Below are 20309 nucleotides of genomic sequence, written 5' to 3'. Positions count from 1 at the left end.
TTTCCTGGTGACCACTGTGTCAGCTTGGAGAGTTTACTGTGCTTCTTCCTGAGGGAAGGCCATGATCTCTTAGTGTCGGGTGGGGCCTCACCTCTCCCATGCCACAGCCCATCTCCCAGAGTAGCTCTGACCCTGCAAATCCATGCTTCCCTGGGATGCCACTGGAACACACTAGAAAGGAACTGAGTCTGGACACAGGGAAACAGTTAACACCTTTAGTTTAATGCTTTATTTCATTTATCAACAACATGGGGTCAGAAAAACCCAGCAGTAGGGGATCTTTTCATCACTAGAACCAGCCCCAGGTATCTTTGTATTTCTGCTCCCTCTGTGTCCCGTGGGAGTTCCCAACTGCTCAAGGTCATGGCTACTATTAGGCAGAACTCAGGACTGCTCAGCCAGCTCCACTCTGTTCATGGAAAGAAGGGCACCATGTGCCTCAGTCCTTCTCACCTGGGTTGTCAGTCCTCAGGTTCTTTTGGAGAAGGGATCTTCTTAGCCCAACAGGGACCAAACCCAGGGAAAGAGGGGGAAGGCCAAGACAGTTGGTGATGCTAGTATTCACTGTGGAGGACTGGTCCTGGTCACTCCCTCAGAGGACCACAGCTTTTGGGGAACATTTCCCATGGTAACATAAACCGCAGCCAGCCCCCTAAATGCCTGCATAAGGCTGTTCAAGGGGTTGGAGTGAAGAAGGGCAGCAGAAGCCAGTGAGCCACAGGTGCCGGGGGAGGGTCCTCCACTCTGGAGTCAGGTGCTCTGGCTCAGGCCCTGAGAGCCTTGCTGTCGCCCTGCCATCCCACCCTCTCATGCTGGGAACTGGAGCCCTAGTCCTCACTAGAGTTGTCAAACTCCTCCCAGTCTGACACACTCATCACCTCAGAGGCAAAGTCCGGGTCGGCTTGGCTGCGGTCGGGGGTTCCGCGGGGTGGCTCAAGGAGTAGGGAGCGGGGCAGAGTGAGCACACAGGCTGCCAGGCCCGAGATGGAGTTGTCCAGCTGGGGCCCCTCCTCCCAGCAGTCCTTCTCCACATCATAGATGTGCACATAGCCTGTGCGGCTGCCACGGTTATGAGAGCGGCCACCCAGCACATAAATCCTGCTGTCCAGCACCGCAATACCAGGCTCACCATGTCCAGCTGGGAGTGGACAGACAGAAGACCATTGCCCAGATGTGCAGCTGTAGCAGGCCACCTGTAAAAGCAAGGCCAGGGTCAAGCCTGGGTGCCTGCTGGGACAGGCTGCCAACCTGTCCCTGGCCTGCTGACCAAGGCAGCCTTAGTTACCTACCACTCTCTGACAGGTCTTAGAATAATGATGCACAGTCAGAGTTGAAACATCCTGCCCATGGGACAAGGTGATAATGACCTTCCCAGAGATGGCCAGGTCTGCAGGAGGCCCACTGTTAGCCCCTTGTCCAGAACAGTATTGTTTCCTCTGGCCTCACCTGGACATAGGCCTTCCTCCAGGTCACCCAGCCCATGGTCAGTTTCTTCCTACCATGTGTGCAGCTGTCTCCACTTCAGCAGGCTGTCATTTTCCACATTCTTCTCTCTTCTCGGCTAACACTGAAGCTGACTGATGATGTGGACCCCACTTACACGTCTTTACCTCTCTCTATAGCACCCATCACTTGCAGGTAGCACAAGGTGGAAGTAGTTGCTCACTAATCATGACCATCAACATTCTCTTGTCTTCTAAATTATCCAAAACAGTAAACAAAGATGTAGGGAAATGTTCAACCTACTAGTAATGCAAGACATGCACAACTTACACGTCTCCCCTTTCTGGGGGGAAGAAAAACAAAAATCCAAGGCTGGTGAAGGTGTTGTAAAGCCATACTACTGTGAATCTGTCTGACAAGTCAGGAAAGGAATTTGTCAATATGTATTAAGAGCCATAACATCTTATCTTCTTGACTAACCACTGTGGCTTACTAGCTATAGTAGGCAGAGTAATGGCCCTCCAAATATGTCCAGCCCTAATCTCTGGAACCTGTGAATATGTTACCTTATGGGGCAAAAGTAACTTTGCAGATGGGGTTAAAGGTATGAACCTCAATGTCGGGTGGTTTTTGGGGGTAGATTCATTGGGTGGACCCACATGGTACACCAACTTAAGATGGTTCAATTACAATTTTTCAACTTCATGATGCAAAAGTGATATACATTCTGTAGAAATCTTACTTTGAATTGTGACCTTTTTGGGGGTGAGGCATATATGGTATGATTCTCTCTTGCAATGCTAAGCAGAGGGAGCAAGCGTCTAGTCAGCCACTTAATCACAAGAGTAAACAAACAGGTTGCTATAGTACACTCTGTTGCTAAACTGATGTTTGGTAGGTTAGGTGAATTAAATGCAATTTTGACCTAGGACATTTTCAATTTAACCATGGGTTTACCAAAGACATATCCCGCAATAAATGGAAGAGCATTTGTAATTGCACACATCCTCAAAAGTGGAAAGGGAAAGTCAGACAGAAGAGAGAAATGAGGACTCAATCTGCCCATGCTGTCTTTGAAGATGAAGCAGTGTTTAGAAGCCAAAAGCCTTTAGCCAACAGTCAGTTAGTTCTACCACCAACTAGGACTGAATACTGCCAACCACCTGAGAAAGCAGAGAGAATCCTTCCCTAGGACTTCCATGAAGGAAAGATGCCTGATAACACCTTGATGGCAGCCTGTTGGAATTATGACATACAGAACCATAATAATAAATTTATGTTAAATTGCTAAGTTTGTGGAGATTTGTTATGGCAGTAATTAAAAACTAATGGTGCTGGCCCAGGTTCTCACCATGAGAGGGTGTGTTAAACTCAGTCAGTTAAGTCCCATCCCCAGAGCTTCTGAATCAGGAATATGGGGTGCTGAGTCTAAGAACCTGACTTTTTTTTTTTTTTTGGGGGGGTGCTGGGGATCGAACCTAGGGCCTTGTGCTTACAAGGTAAGCACTCTACCAACTGAGCTATCTCCCCAGCCCCCTGACTTTTTTTTAATATATATTTTTTTTAGTTGTAGATGGATATAATACCTTTACTTTATCTATATGTGGTGCTGAGGATTGAACCCAGGATCTCACATGTGCTAGGCAAATACTCTACCACTGAGCTACAACCCCAGCCCAAGAGAACCTGCCTTCTTAATACAACAAACATAGGTGAGGTGAAGGCTGCTAGTTTGGGGACCACACTTTGAGAACCACTGCATGAAACTAAGGAAAAAATCCAAAATGCCTGAAAAGTTCTTCAACTCAAATATTCATCGTGTTATGTGGAATGGTTAAAGCTCACACCAATCCAAATGACACATCAGTTTGATGGAATGCTACACAGCTACTGGGAAGGGCAGGACAGGACATGGTCATGAAAACTAAGTGTTAAACTGAAGAATGCCCAGAACAAATATCATCAAGAGAAGCATATTGGGATGCTCTCTGATGAAATTAGGCAGAAACCATTCAAATCATTCATAGGTAGAAAAACTGAAAACCAATGATGCAGGGGCCCAGTTAGGAACACTACTTTTCCTCACCTTTATCTATTTTTTTTTAAACAATGTTCTGCAATGTGGTTATAGTAACTAAATAATGAAAAGTTTTTTGATTTTAAGCTGGTGTTGAACTCCTGGGCTCAAGTTATCTTCCTCCCAAGCAGTTAGGATTACATGTGACACTGCACCCAGCAACAGAAATTTTTAGTAATAATAAAGGTACAAGTGAAACTACTCTATATGATATTGTAATGGTGGACACATGTCATTATACATTTGTTTAACCCCACAGAATGTGCAAGACCAAGAGTGAACCTTAATGTAAGCTTGACTTGGGGTTTAAGATATGCCAGTGTAGTTCTGTTTCCTTGTTGCCATGTCCTAAGCTGCTTTCCTACACCAACCCTTTTACCATGATGTTCTGCCTCCCCTCCAGCCCAGATGTATAGAGTCAGCTGTCTATGAACTGAGACCTTTAGGAGTTTCAATTTTTTCTCAAAATTTTTCTTGTCAGGTCTTTTGGTCATAGGGATGAAAAAGTGGACTAAAATAAGCAGTATCATATCAGGCTTGGTATAAAGGAATCCAGAAGTTACTATAGGAGTACCTTGGGACTGGCTGCCAAGTTTCTCCTCCTGGCCCAAACTCTGTACGATGCCATACTGGTCATAGGGGATTGTTGTCCCAGGAGTGGTCATTTGAACTGGGGACACACCAGCACATTACTCTGAGTCATTTTGTCTTAGTGGTATATATTCAGTGGCTAGTTTATGATAAAAAAATGTGAAAATCAGAAGCCTTGTTTTTTGTTTTGGTTGTTCAACTTTTTGAAAGATTCAGTGAGAAGTATAAATATACTTCCAATAAAGTTTTTTTGTTATTGTTTAAAAAAAAGATGTGACATTGCAGGTTTACCGACTTTAATACATATGCTGCTCCCCATAGTCGGGAGACTATGCAAGTGTAGGGACTATCTGTATCTTCCGCTCAACTGTACTGTGAACTTAAAACCACTCTAATGACCTAAGTGGGCAGCCCTGGCCCTGGCTCACCTGGTGCACGTCCCTCCTATAGCCAGCGTCATTGTTGCTGCCCCCGATCACATACAGCTTGTCCAGGAGAGTGGCCATGCCATGCCAGGCTCGCCGCACGGGCCCATCGGCCAGTGTGTGCCAGGTGTTGCTGCCTGGGTCATAGCAGTGTGTCTCTTTCAGGTAGTCTTCCCCTCTGCGGCCACAGGTAACATACATCTTCCCTTCCAATGTTGCGCCTGCGTGGGCATATACCTGTGTGGAGCCACCAAGAGAGCCAAGGAAGGGAAGGAAGGGAAGGAAGGGAAGGAAAGGAAGGAAGGGGCAAGAGTGAAAAGAGCAGCCAAGCAGTTTCTGCCAAGACTGCTCACCACCTCAACCTGCCTGATAATGCTTCAAGGCTTCACCACTTCCTGATTTGTTCCTTACATGCTAGGGAGAATGTCCCCTGGCTTCTTGCTGGACTATTCATCGATCCCTGACTTTTTCCCAATAGAGAACTCATGTATGGATCCAGAGACCAAATGTGATCTTTGTCTTTCCTCTGCCCCTAAAGGAAACATCTGTGTGGGGGAACGCCAAGAAAATCAAGGTATCTTTTACAGCCAGTCAAGGAGAAGGCCACAGCACGGGGAAATGATGACCCACTCTTAGTGGCCTCCACTGTACCCACTCTCACTGGGCAAACAACTTTGTAGGCCTGCTGACCCAGCTTTCCAAATCTGTCTGGAGATAGTACCTACCAACATGAAACTTGGAACAGGGAGGAAAATGTAAAACAAACAAACCAAAAAATCAAATATAGTTGGTCCTCTATATCTACAGGTTCTATATATATATGGATTTAACCAACCATAGATTGAAAATACTTCCACTTTCACACACCTCACACTGGCCCTACTGCCTCCAGGACTCACTCACTCACAACCAGAAGGCCAACAGATAGCACTGCTTGGTTTAGGGGGAGAGAAGTCCCTCAGCAGGTAGAGGATTCAGGATAGTCACAGACAATAGTCACTAACTTAGGCCATGTGGCTGGGGCAAAGAGTTGGAGAGGTGGATAAAACAGTGGGCAGAAATCATACCAAGGGTTTTGGTCTTCTACCATCTAAGGCAGGAGGTTTATTTTTTCATGAAACATTTAATTTTGAGAAAGGCGTAGGTGCACATGTACATGTAGTTGGAAGAAACGAGACCCTCCACAGTTTCCCTCAATGTGAGAGTTTGTATATCTACATAACAATACCTTGATCAGGATATTGACATTGATGCAGTCCCAGAACATTTCTATTACCACCAGGATCTCCCAGTTGCCCTTTTATTGTGTGAAAGTTATCAGTACCAAAATGGAGTCCCTTATGTCAAAATGGAGCTGGAGGCCTTGAAGAAAGATCTCTCATGCACATATGACCATGATAAGAACCATTAAAAAGGATCTCTAAAACATAAGTTACTTTTATAAGGACACTTCCCAGCAACAGTCCAGCATTAGTAATGAGTAACTGCCAACTCTTGCAATGAGCTCCTACTATAGTCAATGAGGTTTATTTCAAAACAGTTTATGTGGACTTCTCTATGTTTTTTTGTTTTGCAGTGCTGGGGATTGAACCCAGGGCCTTGCATGTGCAAGGCAAGCACTCTACCAACTGAGCTATATCCCTAGTCCTTCTCTTTGTTTTTAAAGGCTTCCCCTTGCCCTACCTGCCTTAGATGCATCTATGGTTTTGGCCTGCCAATAGCTTGCATATTCTGCATTGCAATCCTTTACTATTCTCGAATAAATGCTTTGTTCTGAAGAGTTGGTCTCTTTGTTGCTCAATTTAAGATGACAATAACCACATGCACTATCCTGATGCCCTAAACTCCTACACTTAATCCCTGGCAACCACCAAGCTCTTTTTTCTCCATTTCTATAGTTTGCTATGTGAACTTGGAGCAGTGGCACATGTCTGTAATGCCAGCAACTCGGGAGGCAGAGGGAAGAGGAACACAAGTTTGAGGACAGCTTGGGCAATTTAGCAAGACCCTATCTCAAAATAAAAAATAAGTGGGCTGGGGATGTAGCTCAGTAGCAGAGCACTTGCCTCGCATATGTGAGACACTGGGTTTAATCCTTAGCACCACAAAATAAATAAATAAACAAATAAAGGCATTCTGTTCATCTACAACCACAATTTTTCTCAAATTAAACATTTAAAAAATAAACAAAAAGGGCTGGGAATGTAGCTCAGTGGTAAAGTACCACTGTGTCACACACAGAGATAAATGAAATCAGTACATAACCTTTTGAGACTGGCTTTTTCCTGTGTGTGTGTGTGTGTGTGTGTGTGTGTGTGTGTGTGTATATGTGTGTGTGTTTAGCCCAGTACTGGGAATTGAACCCAGGAGTGCTCTGCCACTAAGGTACATTCCAGCCCTTTTAATTTTGAAACAGGGTCTCTGCTAATTTGCCAACGCTGGCCCCAAACTTGTGATCTTCTTGCTGCAGTCTCTTGAATCACTGGTAGTACCAGAGTGCACCAAAGTACCTGGCTTAAGATTGGCTTTCTATGCCTATCTAGGTTCTCCCAGATTGTGTTTACCCATGGTTGGTTCCTTTTATTGCTGTATATCTACCACAGCTTATTTAACCGTTCACCTGTTGAAGGACATCTATTTATTCACAATGAGATACTACTATAGTGGATGAGGTTTATTTCAAAACAGTGTATGCAGACTTCTCTTTGTTTTACAGTTCCTAGCTATTACCAATAAAGCTGCTATTAATATATTTATACAGAGAAGTTTTTCTCTGGGAAACCCCTCAGGATGGCAATGCTGAGAATAGTTGGAAGAAGCTGCCAGACTCTTTCCAGAGTATGTGCCTTTTACGTTCGTACCAGCAAAGCATGAGCAATCCAGTTTCACTACCATTTGACCTTGTCTTTTTTTTTGGTAGTGCTGTGGATCAAGTTCAGGCTTCACACATGCTAGGCAAGCACTCTACTGAGCTACACTCTCAACCCTGTCACTTCTTTTTATTTCCATCATTATCTGTCATTCTCTAACTGTGGTTTTAATTTATATACTTTATCTTGTGCTTTTCTACTATCTGTACAGCTTCTTCCATGAAATGTCTCTTTGAGTCCTTTGCCTTTGAGTCTTTACCTTCTTAATAAGATTATGTGTATGGGGTGCGTGTGTGTATTTTGAGAGTATTTATATATTCAATACTAGTCTTTTCTAGTCCTTTGTCAAATATGTGGTTTGCACATATTTGTTCTCACTCTGTCCTTCTTTTCATTCTCTTAAAAGTCTTTCTCAAGCAAAAGTTTTTGTTTTCGTTTGTTTGTTATTTCCGCTGGGGACTTGAACCCGGGTCTCGAGCATATGAGGCAGGCACTCTACGTGATGGGCTATATCACCAGCACAAAGCAAAAGTTTTTAAGAGGTCTAACATCAGTTTTTCTCTTTTGGCTCCTGCATTTGAGGTCAAGTCTAAAAACTTACCAGCTCTAAATCCTGAAGTTTTTTTCTAAAAATTTTATAGTTTTACATTACTTAAGTCTCTGAACCATTGTAAGTTACCTCCAAACCACACCTTAGACGACATATTTCCTTCCACCTCAACAGCCCAGCCCAGCACAGGCCCTGGTAAAGGCCTGGCACTACTCTCCTTGCTTTCTGTTGCTCATCCAGGACATTTTCTCTTCATAAGTGGTTCTTAAACTTCCTCCTTCTCAGGGTAGACTGTGAAGTCACTTCTGCCCTGGAAAGTTAGTTCTCCCCATGAAGACAGATGCCTATTTTCCTTTAGGCCTCAGAAGGCCCCAAACAGTCCATCTTCATTGCCCTGCAAGAGTCCTGCCCTCATCCAGAAAATTTTCAGTTCAATCCCTTCTTCACCTCCTTCACTCCTCTTACTAGTTATAACTACATTACTGCTAGGTAGTTAATAATGGCCTCTGTTGCAAGGCTGTAAACCCCTTAGGGGATGGGGTTTGTTATTTCTCACCACTACTGGATTTGGTATGTGGTAGGTGGTTAGTAGTTGCAGAAGGGATGGTGAGCACAGCGTGAGGGTGAATCGGCCTCCAGGGTGTAGCTAGTTGCAGGCCAAGGCAGCCCCTTGGTGGCCAAACTGGAGAACTGCAGCTCCCTTCCCAAACTAACCCTGCAGCTCAAAAACCGCCCAAGCCCCTCCCAATGACCCTTCCATGACTCCTGGAATGGGATTAGGAAGCATTTCTCATCCATCAGATTTCAAGGATCCCCTGACTTTTTTTTTTTTTTTTTTTTTCGGTACTGGGGACTGAATCCAATGGTTTTTAACCACTGAGCCATACCCCCAGCCCTTTTTAATATTTTATTTGGAGACAGGGTCCCACTAAGTTGCTTAGGGCCTTGCTAAGTTGCTGAGACTGGCTTTGAACTTGGGATCCTCCTGCCTCTTCTGCCCCACAAGTGGCTGGGATTACAGGTGTGCACCACCAGGTGGCACTCTGTGGTGCCTTGGATCTTTTCCATGCAAAATTTGCTCCTTTCTCCAGAGTTAGGTAATGGAGGGTCCCCCCAAGAAGCTAAGGAGCAGGTAGAAGGTCACAATGGAAAGAGTACAGTTTCCTGTGAGGAAAGTTGATAGGAATCCATGTGGGTTGTGCTAGTGACTTGCATACAGTCACAGAGGAGCTGGACCCATCAGGGAAACCCTACTCCCAACCGCTGAGGTCCAAGTCTCAGTCTAAAGTGGGGCTGGGAGTGGGAGAAAAAAATGTCAGGCAGTGGAAAGAGGCTTCCAAATGTCATAGCTACTGCCAAGGCCTCCAAGTCAGTGCTGACCAAGCCTGGGGCAGAGCCTACGTAAGTAGCCTCCGTATCATCCTCTTGTCTGTGGTGCTCCAGTATCCCCAAAGGTATACCCAGTCAGTGGCTGGGTAAACAACAATGCTGGCACTAGCCTGTAAACCAGGCTGCTGAGAGTGCTGTTCTCTCTCAGAGTCTCTCCTGTTTGATATTTTTAGAAATGTTCCAGCTCATCTCAGGTGGGCTAGGGGACAGAAAAGAGGGAAGTTTCTATCTATATAAAACCATAGGGTAAAAGCAGCTTACAGGGCCAATAGTGGTGGTAAGGTCTCAGCATGTGAGAATCAGGAGGGGGAACTGGTCTGATGAATAGTATCTGAATTCTCTCACTGTGCCCTCTCTCCAGGTGGCTTGGCTGAACCTCAGGGGTCTCATCAACCAACTCAGTGCAGGATCTTGGGGTCAAAGTGGGCTCTGCTCACTGGGCCCTGACCTGGGACCAGCCACCTGGGCCTCTCACTCTGTACACCCTGGGGAAGGGAACCAGACAGAATGCCTTTCTTGGAGGGCTTCCTTACCTCCCTCTTGAGTGGGGCTACATAGGCCCAGGAGTTGGTAGCAGGGTCATAGCGCTCCACAGCATTCAGGTCGTTGTGGTAGTCTCGGCCTGCCACGGCATAGATGTATCTGCCCACGACACACACACACAGGTCTGCATGCTCCTGCTGCAAGGACTGGATCTGGAACCAGCGGTTGTGTCGTGGGTCATACCTTTGAGGGGACATGAGAAAAGCATGTCACTGACCAAGTGCCCTTAGGCCTGCACTTCCTATTCCCTACTCTTCCCCTTTGCCACAGGCTGGCCTGATGGTCTCTCCACCCTGGCAGCCCCCAACTGCTAAGACATGCTGACCCACAGTCATGTAAACAGGCTGCTATACACCTGAGCGCAGGGGCACCCCCACACATGGCCTGGAAGTTACGGCTAGGAGCCTCCTGAGTTTCTGCCCATCATGGTGGCCCCTTCCAGGTATAACCTCTGGGGTGGTTTCTAGCCCACTCAACCATCTACCCCAGGCTGTCTACCAGCTATTCCTACAGTCACTTCCATCTTGCCTGTCCCCATTCAGTAAGGTTCCCAGTTATAGCCTCTCAACTAGATGGCAGCATCAGCCTCTACCCCACCCTTCAACACTCTTATCACATATAGTCTGCTCAGGTGTGTCCTGTACACAATGCCCATCACTGTCAGCTTTGCAATATCCAGCATGTGTCAGGTTCCTGTCTAGACACTTTTCATGCATCTGAAATATCTATCTTGTTCCCTGAACTCATGGCTTTCCTGATCTCCCCAGTTGGAGGTTTCTAGTGGGGGCACTAACTCCTGCCCTGACCTATGGTCACTAGGCAGGGTCTTGTGGGATTCTGGCAACCCCCACAGGAGGACAGACATAGGGTTGGCTGCAGGAGGCCCATGAGGCTGAAGAAGTCTGGGCCTAGGAAGTATTTTGTGCTGAGAATGGCTGGGAATGTGACCTTCAATGTTAAGCAACCCAGGTTCAAGGTGTGTGGAGAAGGCAGGGGGTTCGGTATAAAGAGTGAGGGACAATAACCTCCTACTGAGCCTGGCACCCTTCCAGCTCTGTCACTACAGTTCACTTTCCTGATATAAGGGCAAGCTCATGTCCCGTTCACAGATAGCATAGCTGTACCCAAATCAGAGCCCTGCCTTCTCTCTCTCTCCCTAACAACTGTCATAAAAATGTCTAATTCCCACCACCTGCATGGAGCCAATCACCTCCTTTTTGTCCTCCCACACTGTCCTCTCAGGTTTCCTCTCCCCTCCTTTGCTGTTATCCCCCTTATGCCTGCCCAGGGCTTCTGACTCTCCATTGGGGTAACCTCAGTTACCCAGGACTGCCAACTGTTATCCATTGCTTTCTCTTGCACCTTGGACTACTCTGCAAACACTTCTCAGTCACCTCCACCTGGCTGCTCACCTGTTCTCAATGGAGCCTGTGCTCCCCTGTCCATCTGCTCCTGTCCACACCAGCAAAGTGCCTGCTCACACTACCAAAGCCAAATGCACAAGCTCAGCACCTGAGGCCAGCACTCAAGGTCCTTCATTGTACACAGTCCACCTTTCCAGTACCCCCTGCCCTGGGCTTGCCCCATTTCCTGGGAACCTCTTCACTTGCTCTTCATAACCAGACCTGGCTCTTTGCTGTGTCTACATGGAACAAACAGATAGCTGTGCTGTAGGGTGAACAAAGATGAACCCTGAGCCACCAGGGGCCAGGACTTGTGAGCTTTAAGCCCCCCAACTCTCTTCCTGATCCACGACTGGCCCTCTCCCTGGAGGTGACCATGGCATCTACCAGCTGGCGGTAGCATCTATCCAGCTCTGTTTCTGAAGCTTCCTTGCCCAAGTGCGCAGGCAGTTATGGCCTCTTTCAAACAAGTGTTTTTATTTCTCCAGAGGAAGACCAACTCCAAGGAGAACAAGTCTTACTTCAACTGACTCTAAAGAGAATAAATTAAGGTTTCTTTTGGTCTGTGCCTTATGCAGGCTAGTAAAGAAGTCAGTTTCATTCATCACCAAAAATGTGAGGGGCTAGGGATGTGGTTCAGTGGTAGAGCACTTGCCTAGCATGTATAAAGCCTTAGGTTCAATTCCCAGTACTACAAAAATCAAAACCACAAGTTAGATGCACTCTGTAGCTACTCTTCCAGCCCCTGTCCCCTGGCCAGCTGCTCCCCCAAACAGGAATATAGGAAAGAGGTGCCTCAGGAGAAAAGAAACACATCTGGATCATACCAACTTGTCCCTGTCTAGCTGGGTATACCAAGGCATCTTTTTTTTTTTTTTGTACTGGAGACTGAACTCAGAGGTACTTTACCAATGAGTCACATTTCCATCCCTTTTTATTTTTTTATTTTTTTATTTTTTGTGGTGCTGGGGATTGAACCCAGGGCCTTGTGCTTGCAAGGCAAGCACTCTACCGAATGAGTTATCTCCCCAGTCCTATTTTTTATTTTTATGACAGGGTCTCACTAAGTTGCTGAGGTTGGCTTCAAACTTGGATCCTACTGCCTAAGCTTCCCAAGTCACTGGGATTAATGGTGCACACCGCTGTGCCTGGCCCAAAGCATCAATTTTAATCTCTTGGCATTCACTCAGCTTCCATACCTGCCCAATGGGGTGACATCACCTGCCTAGAAAGCTAAGGAATCATAAAATACAAGTTTTTGTTAACTTGTGAGGAATGCTTAAAGGACTGGAATTCATTTTTGTATTCCTAGATCTCAGCAAAGTATCTGGCTTGGGGTAAACACACACTGTCTGCTGAGTGTAGAAAATGAAAGAGTAGACTACCATCAAGAAAATCACTCATTCGTTCTATAAATATTCACTTGCCACAGCACTTGGTGTGGGGAATTCAGAGAGACCAGGGCCTGCCTTCTACTGCAGAGGGGAAATAGGTTAAACAGAGCAAACAAGTGCTCTGTATAATGTCAGATCCCTTGAAAAAAAATAATAAAGTAAGCTTGGTGGAGAGAGTGAGCTATCAATCAGGAGGGGTTAGGGAAAACAGAGATCTCTTCCAGTGACTAGGAAAGGTTTCCTGGGAAGGCATTGTCTGAGATCTGAATGACAGGAGTACAAGCCAGGGAAAGGTCTGGCTAGGCCAGGCAGTTCAGGCTCATAGAGGACCTGTCAACTGACTGGATGGAGCTGTTCACTGTGTCTTTCCTGTGCATTGCGCTCCTCTAAGTACATACCACTCCTCCCTGATTTTGGACTAGACCACATCAGCATCTGCTTCTCCCACCAGAGTGAGAAAAGACCCTCTGAATACCTTCATTTGCTTCCTTCTGCTCTCCTGTCCTCAGTTTCTTAGCCTAATTTCATTTAGATTTTATGGCTTCAGATTTAAGAATATGTGTTATGCATATATGTATACACACACACACACACACACATACACTGACACCACATGGAGTCAATAATTTAGACATATCAAAATTTTGTGGATTTCTTATTTCCCTGTTTTTTCTTTTTCTTTCTTTTTTTTTTTTTAAGTGCTAAGGATTGAGCCCAGGATCTCACCCATGTTAGGAAAGTGTTGTGTCACTAAGCTATACAGCTCCTCTTTATTGGATTAATTTTTCATTTTGTCAGAACAGATCTTCAAATATTTTTCCTAATAAAAATAAGTTTTGGGGCTGGGGTTGTGGCTCAGTGGTAGAGTGCCCAATTAGCATATGTGAGGCACTAGGTTTGATCCTCAGCACCACATAAAAATAAAATAAAGGTACTGAGTCCACCTACAACTATATATATATATATATATATATATATATATATATATATATATTATATATTTGTATATATATGTATATAGATGTTTTATTACTGCATAAAAAGATACAATTTTAGTTAAGGCCATGGACTATGTTTCTGTCCTCCCAAATTCTTATGTTTAAGTCCTAATACCTTATGTGATGATACCTGGAGATAGAGCCTTTGGGAGGTAATAAGGTCAAAAGGATAGGGTATTCATAATATAATTAGTACCCTTATAAAAGGGAGAGGATAGGGCTGGCTCTCTCCACCATGTGAAGACATGGCAAGACAGAACCCTCACTAGGACCAACCAGCACCAACCAGTACCAACCAGTACCAACCAGTACCAACCAGACCATAATCTGTACTTCCCAGGATTCAACTGTGAGAAATGTTTGTGTTTAAGACAGTCTGTGGTTATTTGTTACAGCACCCTTTACTGACTAAGTAACTTTAATCCAGATTTCTGGAATACAAAACTATTGCAAACTCAGAGGTGAAATTTAGAGCTGGGATAAAAACTTAATAAGGAGGGGCCCTTGTTAAATTTACTAAGTTATTTTTCCTCTGTATTTCTATGACTTATATGCATTTCCATGACTGTTAAAGTTTTAAAGTCTACCAAAAAATTTAAATTTAAATATACTTAAAAATATTAACAGTCATGGCCACAAGGCCATGAGTTCAATTCCCAGCACCACACACACACACACACACACAAAAAAACCAGTCAAGGCAATGCAAAAGGAGAAAAAGACAAAATTGTTATTTTAGGTAGGACAAAATTGTTATTTTAGGTGGGATGGGCTACTACTAGTGTTCAATAGTAGGGGTACTGTTACCTGGCAGGGGGAGCAGTAGCTATGGGAAAGTATAAGAACAACGGGGGCAATTGCTGTGGCTTGGCTGAGTGCCTCTCAAAGGTCCATATATAAAGAGTTGGTCCTCAAGGTAGCACTACTGGGAGTGCTGTAGACCTTTAAGATGCTGGGCCTAGTGGGAAGTCCTCAGATCACTGAGGACATTCTCTCAGAGAAGACTGTGGGACTGTGGTCTCTTTTTCTCTCTCTCTATGCTTCCTGGTTCAAGATGTGACTATTGGTCCAACATATGCTCCCACTATTACCATGTGCCCTAACAGAGGCCAAACCAATGGGTAACCCCACTCACAGACCTTAAAACTTGAATCTCTAAAACTATGAACTAAATAAACCTTTTCTCTTTATGAAGTAGAATACCTCAGGTATTTCATTATAGTAATGTGATACAATCAAATAAATGAAGATGCAATCAAAGAAAGAAGAGAAAATGTGGTATCGTGGAGGCAAATACAATTTGCTTTAAGAGAGGTAATTTTTCACATGTAGTTTCTGTATCTGTGCTGAGGACTGAACCCAGGGAACTCTACCATTGAGCTATATATCCAGCCCTTTTTTATTATTTTTTAAATTTTGAGACAGGGTCTTACTAAGTTGCTCAGGCTAGTCTCAAACCTGCCATCCTCCTGCCTGTGCCACCATATCCAGTTTGTATCAGAGCTTAAAGATACAACCTGGTATGCACTTACTCCTTAGAATGCAAACCCTAACTTACTGCAAAATATTGTTTTTTTAACATTATGAGGGCCTATAGGTTCTAAGGCTGGTGAACTATGAAGTGCGGAAAGGGAGCCAATCTCAGAACATTCAAATTAAGCAATTCAGGGTTGCTCTCTGCTTCCTATTTGCCATATCTTAATCCACTTTCCTCTTCCATGCCTTTCCATCATATGTTCTGCTTCACCTTCGACCCAGTGCAATGGAGTCAACCATCTATGAATTGAGACCTCTGAAACTGGTCTTGTGTATGCTAGCAAGTGCTCTACCACTGAGCTATACCTCCAGCCCTGTTTTGTTCTGTTGGTACCAGAGAGTAAATTCAGGGGCATTCGGGAACTGAACCACATCCCCAGCTCTATTTTGTATTTTATTTAGAGACAGGGTCTGAGTTGCTTAGTGCCTTGCTTTTTGCTAAGGTTGGCTTTGAACTCATGATCCTCCTGCCTCAGTCTCTCAAGCCACTGGGATTATAGGTATGTACCACCATGCCAGACCCCATTGTTGTTGTTGTTTATTTTATTTATTTGCTTTTATGTGGTGCTGAGGATCAAACCAGTGCCTCACATGTGCTAGGTAAGCACTCTACCACTGAGCTAAAACCCCAGTCCTATCTGGTCTTTTAAAGAATGCCTTGGGTTGTCTTCCTCAGTGCTGCCTACAAAAGTGGCAGCCATCTTCTATTTGGCATCATGGCTGTCCTCAGACCTCTGGTGAAGCCCAAAATCATCAAAGAGGATCAAAAGTTCATCTGGCACCTGTCAGACTGATATGCCAAAATTAAGCACAATTGGTAGAAAATCAGAGGTACTGACAAAAGGATACAGAGAAGATTCAAGGGCTAGATCTTTATGACAGACATTGGTATGAAAGTAGCAAGAAAACAAAGCATGTGCTGCCCAGAGGCCTCCAGAAGTTCCTTATCCATACTGTCAAGGAGCTGGAAATGCTGCTGATGTGCAACAAACCCTTCTTTGATGAGACTGCTACCATGTTTCTTCCAAGAATCTTAAAGTCATCATGGAGCAGCCCAGCAGGCCATCAGAGTCACCAATTGCAATACCAGACTGAGCAGCAAAGAAAATAAATAGATGACTCATGTGTACATTTTTTTGTGCTTAAATAAACCACAAAAACTGCCAAAAAAGAAAAGAAAATCAGCCTTGACTATTCTTGCAAGTACACCTTTCCCAATTCACTTTGAAATTATATTATCTTGTTGTAGAAAAACATGTTGATATTTTAATTGTTTCATTGCATTTTGTATAATAGTTTGGACAGTTGGTAGTTTGGAGTTGGTATAGTTCTCTGCTTATATAGGTCCCATATGCTCTTAAGTAGGTTATCCATATAAATCTTGCACATTTTATAGTTATTCTTAGATATTTTAAATTTTCCCACTTTGTATGGAATCCTTTTTGTTATTTTTAAAATTGTTTCATCTCTATTATTAAAGCTATTGATGTCCTTATATTGATCTTCTATCTAGCTATTCTACTAATGTTTTCATGATTTTTTTTACTTGATTTTGTAGGATTTTACAGTTTTATCTAATACATTTACCCCATATTTTTTTTTCTTTTTGTCTTGTTGTATTGCTTAGAGCTTCAAATACAATGTTGACTATTAACAACATTATGATGTCTTATCTGTCAACGGCCCATTTTATTGAAATTAGTTGTTTCCAGAATAGGATATTTCCCTATTTTTCTTACTAGATATGCTTTATCAACTTAAGAAAATTTTTTCTTTTTCTGACCTGACAGGAGGTTTTATCACACATGCTTGTTGAACCTAACAACTGATTGGCATTTGTCAGCTCTACAGTTTTTCTCCACATATACGCATACATATATGTGCATAAAAACATGCCTATGTATGTGTCATGAATTGCATTTAAATACTTTACAATGTTTATCTTTATATTCCTATAATTAAAACTATTAAATTATGAAAAATAAAATAAAAAAAGAAACTCAGGGCTAAGGTGGTAGAGTGTTTGTTTAGCATGCATGAAGCCCCAGGTCCAATGCCCAGGAACACACACATACGCACAAAAGATTCATTTGGTAGACACACAAAAGATTCATTTGGTAGCTCTGAAACCACTGGGAAATGAAAGAAGTTTCTCATTTTGTAGAAATGAAAGATAACCAGGTTAGCTGGTAGGCAGGCCAGCAGGCCATGGTCCTCCCCACCAAATCTACACTCCCCACCAAATCTACCCTGTGAGTGCCTACTCTCTTCAGGGATATCTGAAACTGTGGTTACTGATTACAGGGGTTGATATTAGCTTAATCCAGAGTTTGGCTTTGGTCTTAAAGCACATGTCCACAAGAAGAGAATTTGGACCACTGTCTTGAGTGAAACTCAAATCAACGGTTCATTACAGGAAGATAAAGTATAGGGGCAGGCAGACTTCCCATATGTTACCCCTGAGGAAAGTCCTATAGGGACTGGGCACAGAGTTGTTTACAACTTCTACTCAGGACAAGAGGCCAAAATACTCTAGAGAGATCTGCTTTACAGAATTATGGATTGCTTTAGGCAAAGAGACCTATGCTTGGTCCCACTGCTGCAAAACTGACCCCCTATAAAGGGAGTTTTGAGGTTTGGCCAGAGGTAAGCCTGATCCTGGGGCAACCACACCCACTGGGGACAGACAGCATTTGGTTAGAGAGGAAATGAAGGTAGTTATTTCCTCCTTTCTGAACTCTGCCATTCTTCATATTTAACCACAACATATTACTGGCAAGTTTTAAGTCTCACTGGTGTAAAAAAGGTGATTGATTGCTTCCTGGGGCTATGAGAACAGAGGTGGGTGAGGAATGGCTGTCTCTTCCTTAGGATTACTATGCCTGATTCCAAGTGGCATGGTCAAGCCAGACTCCACCCCCTCCCTTATCCCAGAAGACAGAACATGAACATAAAAGTGGGTCAGTGCCTAGCTCACGGCTGCGAGAAGCAGTTAGCACTCTGCAGCACTCTCAGCTGGCAGGGTGGGGTGACTTCACATGCACCAAAGTATGGTGGAATGGTCCCTGGAAAACCACTACTACATTGTGGTGATCTGACCTATTGTCCCTTGCTCTGTCCAAAGAAATGGGTCTCTGAGATCACAGCATAGTTGACTGATAGAGCTAGAAGCAATCCACAAACCCCCCCTGGGAAAATTGCCTCCTCCCAGGGGAACCTTATACCTAGCACTCAGATGAAAAAAGGGATAAGGAGAATTTAGCAGAAGGCTCAGTGCTGTTTTTTGTTCCTTCCTGCTCCTGGGACTGAGCATTTGCTCATGTGGGCATGGCAACAGGAAGTTATCCTCTACCATGGGGGGTAGTTAAAAGAGAAGTAAAAGCAGAGGAAACCAGCAAGGAAGATGAAATGAGAAACAGCAAAGCTCAAGAGACAGCAAGATGAAAGAAGCAGCTCCCTGTCGAGCATTCTTCAGTTTCTTCCTGCCATGGCTTCCCACTCCTTGGGTTGAGCCAGTTGGGCTCCTCCATGACAAGGCTGAGATCCAGGGTGAGGAGGTTTCTGAGAAGCAGGGACAAAAAAAGAAAAGAAAGCAACCCTGGTGCCCCTTTTCCTTGTATCAATACAGGCCACAGTCTCTGAATTCACCTGGGTTTTATTCCACAAAACAAGTATATCCCTGACGAGCTGCAACCTTCATGTAAAAACCAAATGGGAGAACCAAGTCTGTAGTGACATGCCCTTCACATGTCTGCTGACCAGCCTTCTTAGTATATGACTCCTGCACTACAGTGTCACCTGAAGATAATGGTACCAACAAGTGGCCTTTCCTACCTCCAGCATCGGGACTCAGCTCGGAATCCTTGGACATTGTTGTCCCCTCCAATCAAATACACGAAGTTGTTGAGCACTGCAATGCCCTGGTTGGACATGCGGGGGGCCAGGGAGGCAGTGAAGTGCTTCCATTCTCCTAGCAGGGGGTTCAGGTACTTGGCCTGGTCGCTGAGGACTGTGGATGGTGTGGAGTGAATGCCCCCAAAGCCTACAACACACTGGAAGTCTGAACGCAGCTCTGTCTGGGGGCTCTGCAGGCTGGGCTGCAGGCTCTCATTCCGGTGATACATAAGGGCACTGGCCACTGTGTCTCTCAGTGGGCTGGGGTCCAGCTTGTCATGCAGTCGTTGAAGGACTTCAGCTTCCATCAGAGGAAACCGCACTGTTTCAAGGAGCTTGGGGGGTTCATGCAGTGAGATCTGATCAGCCTGTACCTGCTCCAAGGTGTAATGGTATAGCAGGGCCCCCTCATACACCTCAGTCTCACAGGACACCTCCAGGCGATTGCTGCTGAGGAGGGAGTAGACCTTTTCCAAGGGAAGCTGGCGATACTTGTCAGTCCGTGAGAATGCTACAAAGTTTTTGAGAATGTAGGTGTCCAGTTGCTCCGTCAGGCGGCTCAAGTCAAAAAGCTCTGCCAACCGATAGACATCAAGGATGTTCTCCTCATCCACCCAGGACATGAGGAAATCACAGCAGAAATGGATAATTTCTGGAATCTGCAAAGAGAAGGACACCCACTCAAGCCTGGGTTAGCCAATAGCATTGAGGAGTGGGATATAGAGTGATGGTAGAAATAAAGCTTGCACAGTCAGCTGGAGTTGGTAAGGTAAAGTAGAAGCCCCTCTTAACTGTCTCTAACCTTTCCAGACACACTAGAGTTGTTTGGGGTTACAACAGACTGACTAGGAAATATACCAAGTAAGCCACATATGGCATATTCTTAACCTCTCTAAGCCTCATTTTCCTTGTTTATAAAACAGGAATAGTTAAAGTTGAGAGGAATATGTTGATGAATGCACGGGAACTAGTTGGCATAGAGAAGATCCTTTATATATGTCAACTGTCTTTTACATCAAAAGAACAGGCTCTCCAGAGAAGTATGAAGCAGCACAAACTATCATCGTGTCAGACATCCCTGATTGGGAAGGAGCCCAGGACCCACTCTGACCTCACCTAGGACTTTTTAGAAGAGTCTGCCTCTCCAAAAGTACAGGGACTGAAAATATATACCCAGTTCTTTTCTCCTGCCAGAA

General features: G+C 44.5%; 1 protein-coding gene across 4 annotated transcripts in view; it reads right to left on the bottom strand.

Annotated features, from left to right (window-relative positions):
• Positions 1-208: 208 nt before the first annotated feature.
• The window catches only part of Klhl22 (kelch like family member 22), a 39119-nt gene continuing 19018 nt past the window's right edge, over positions 209-20309 (bottom strand). For all 4 annotated transcript variants that reach the window (XM_047562294.1, XM_047562291.1, XM_047562293.1 and 1 more), the window contains exons 4-7: positions 19054-19772; positions 9879-10071; positions 4540-4773; positions 209-1193 (exon numbers count right to left, since the gene is read on the bottom strand). In XM_047562294.1, coding sequence (XP_047418250.1) covers positions 828-1193; positions 4540-4773; positions 9879-10071; positions 19054-19772 — 1512 coding nt within the window. In that variant the 3' untranslated portion in view covers positions 209-827. The remainder of the gene's footprint in view (positions 1194-4539; positions 4774-9878; positions 10072-19053; positions 19773-20309) is intronic.

The sequence above is a fragment of the Sciurus carolinensis genome, chromosome 8 (genome assembly GCF_902686445.1).
Source record: "Sciurus carolinensis chromosome 8, mSciCar1.2, whole genome shotgun sequence".
Taxonomy (NCBI): domain Eukaryota; kingdom Metazoa; phylum Chordata; class Mammalia; order Rodentia; family Sciuridae; genus Sciurus; species Sciurus carolinensis.
Note: the sequence above shows the minus strand (reverse complement) of the source record. Positions and strands in the feature narration are given on the sequence as shown.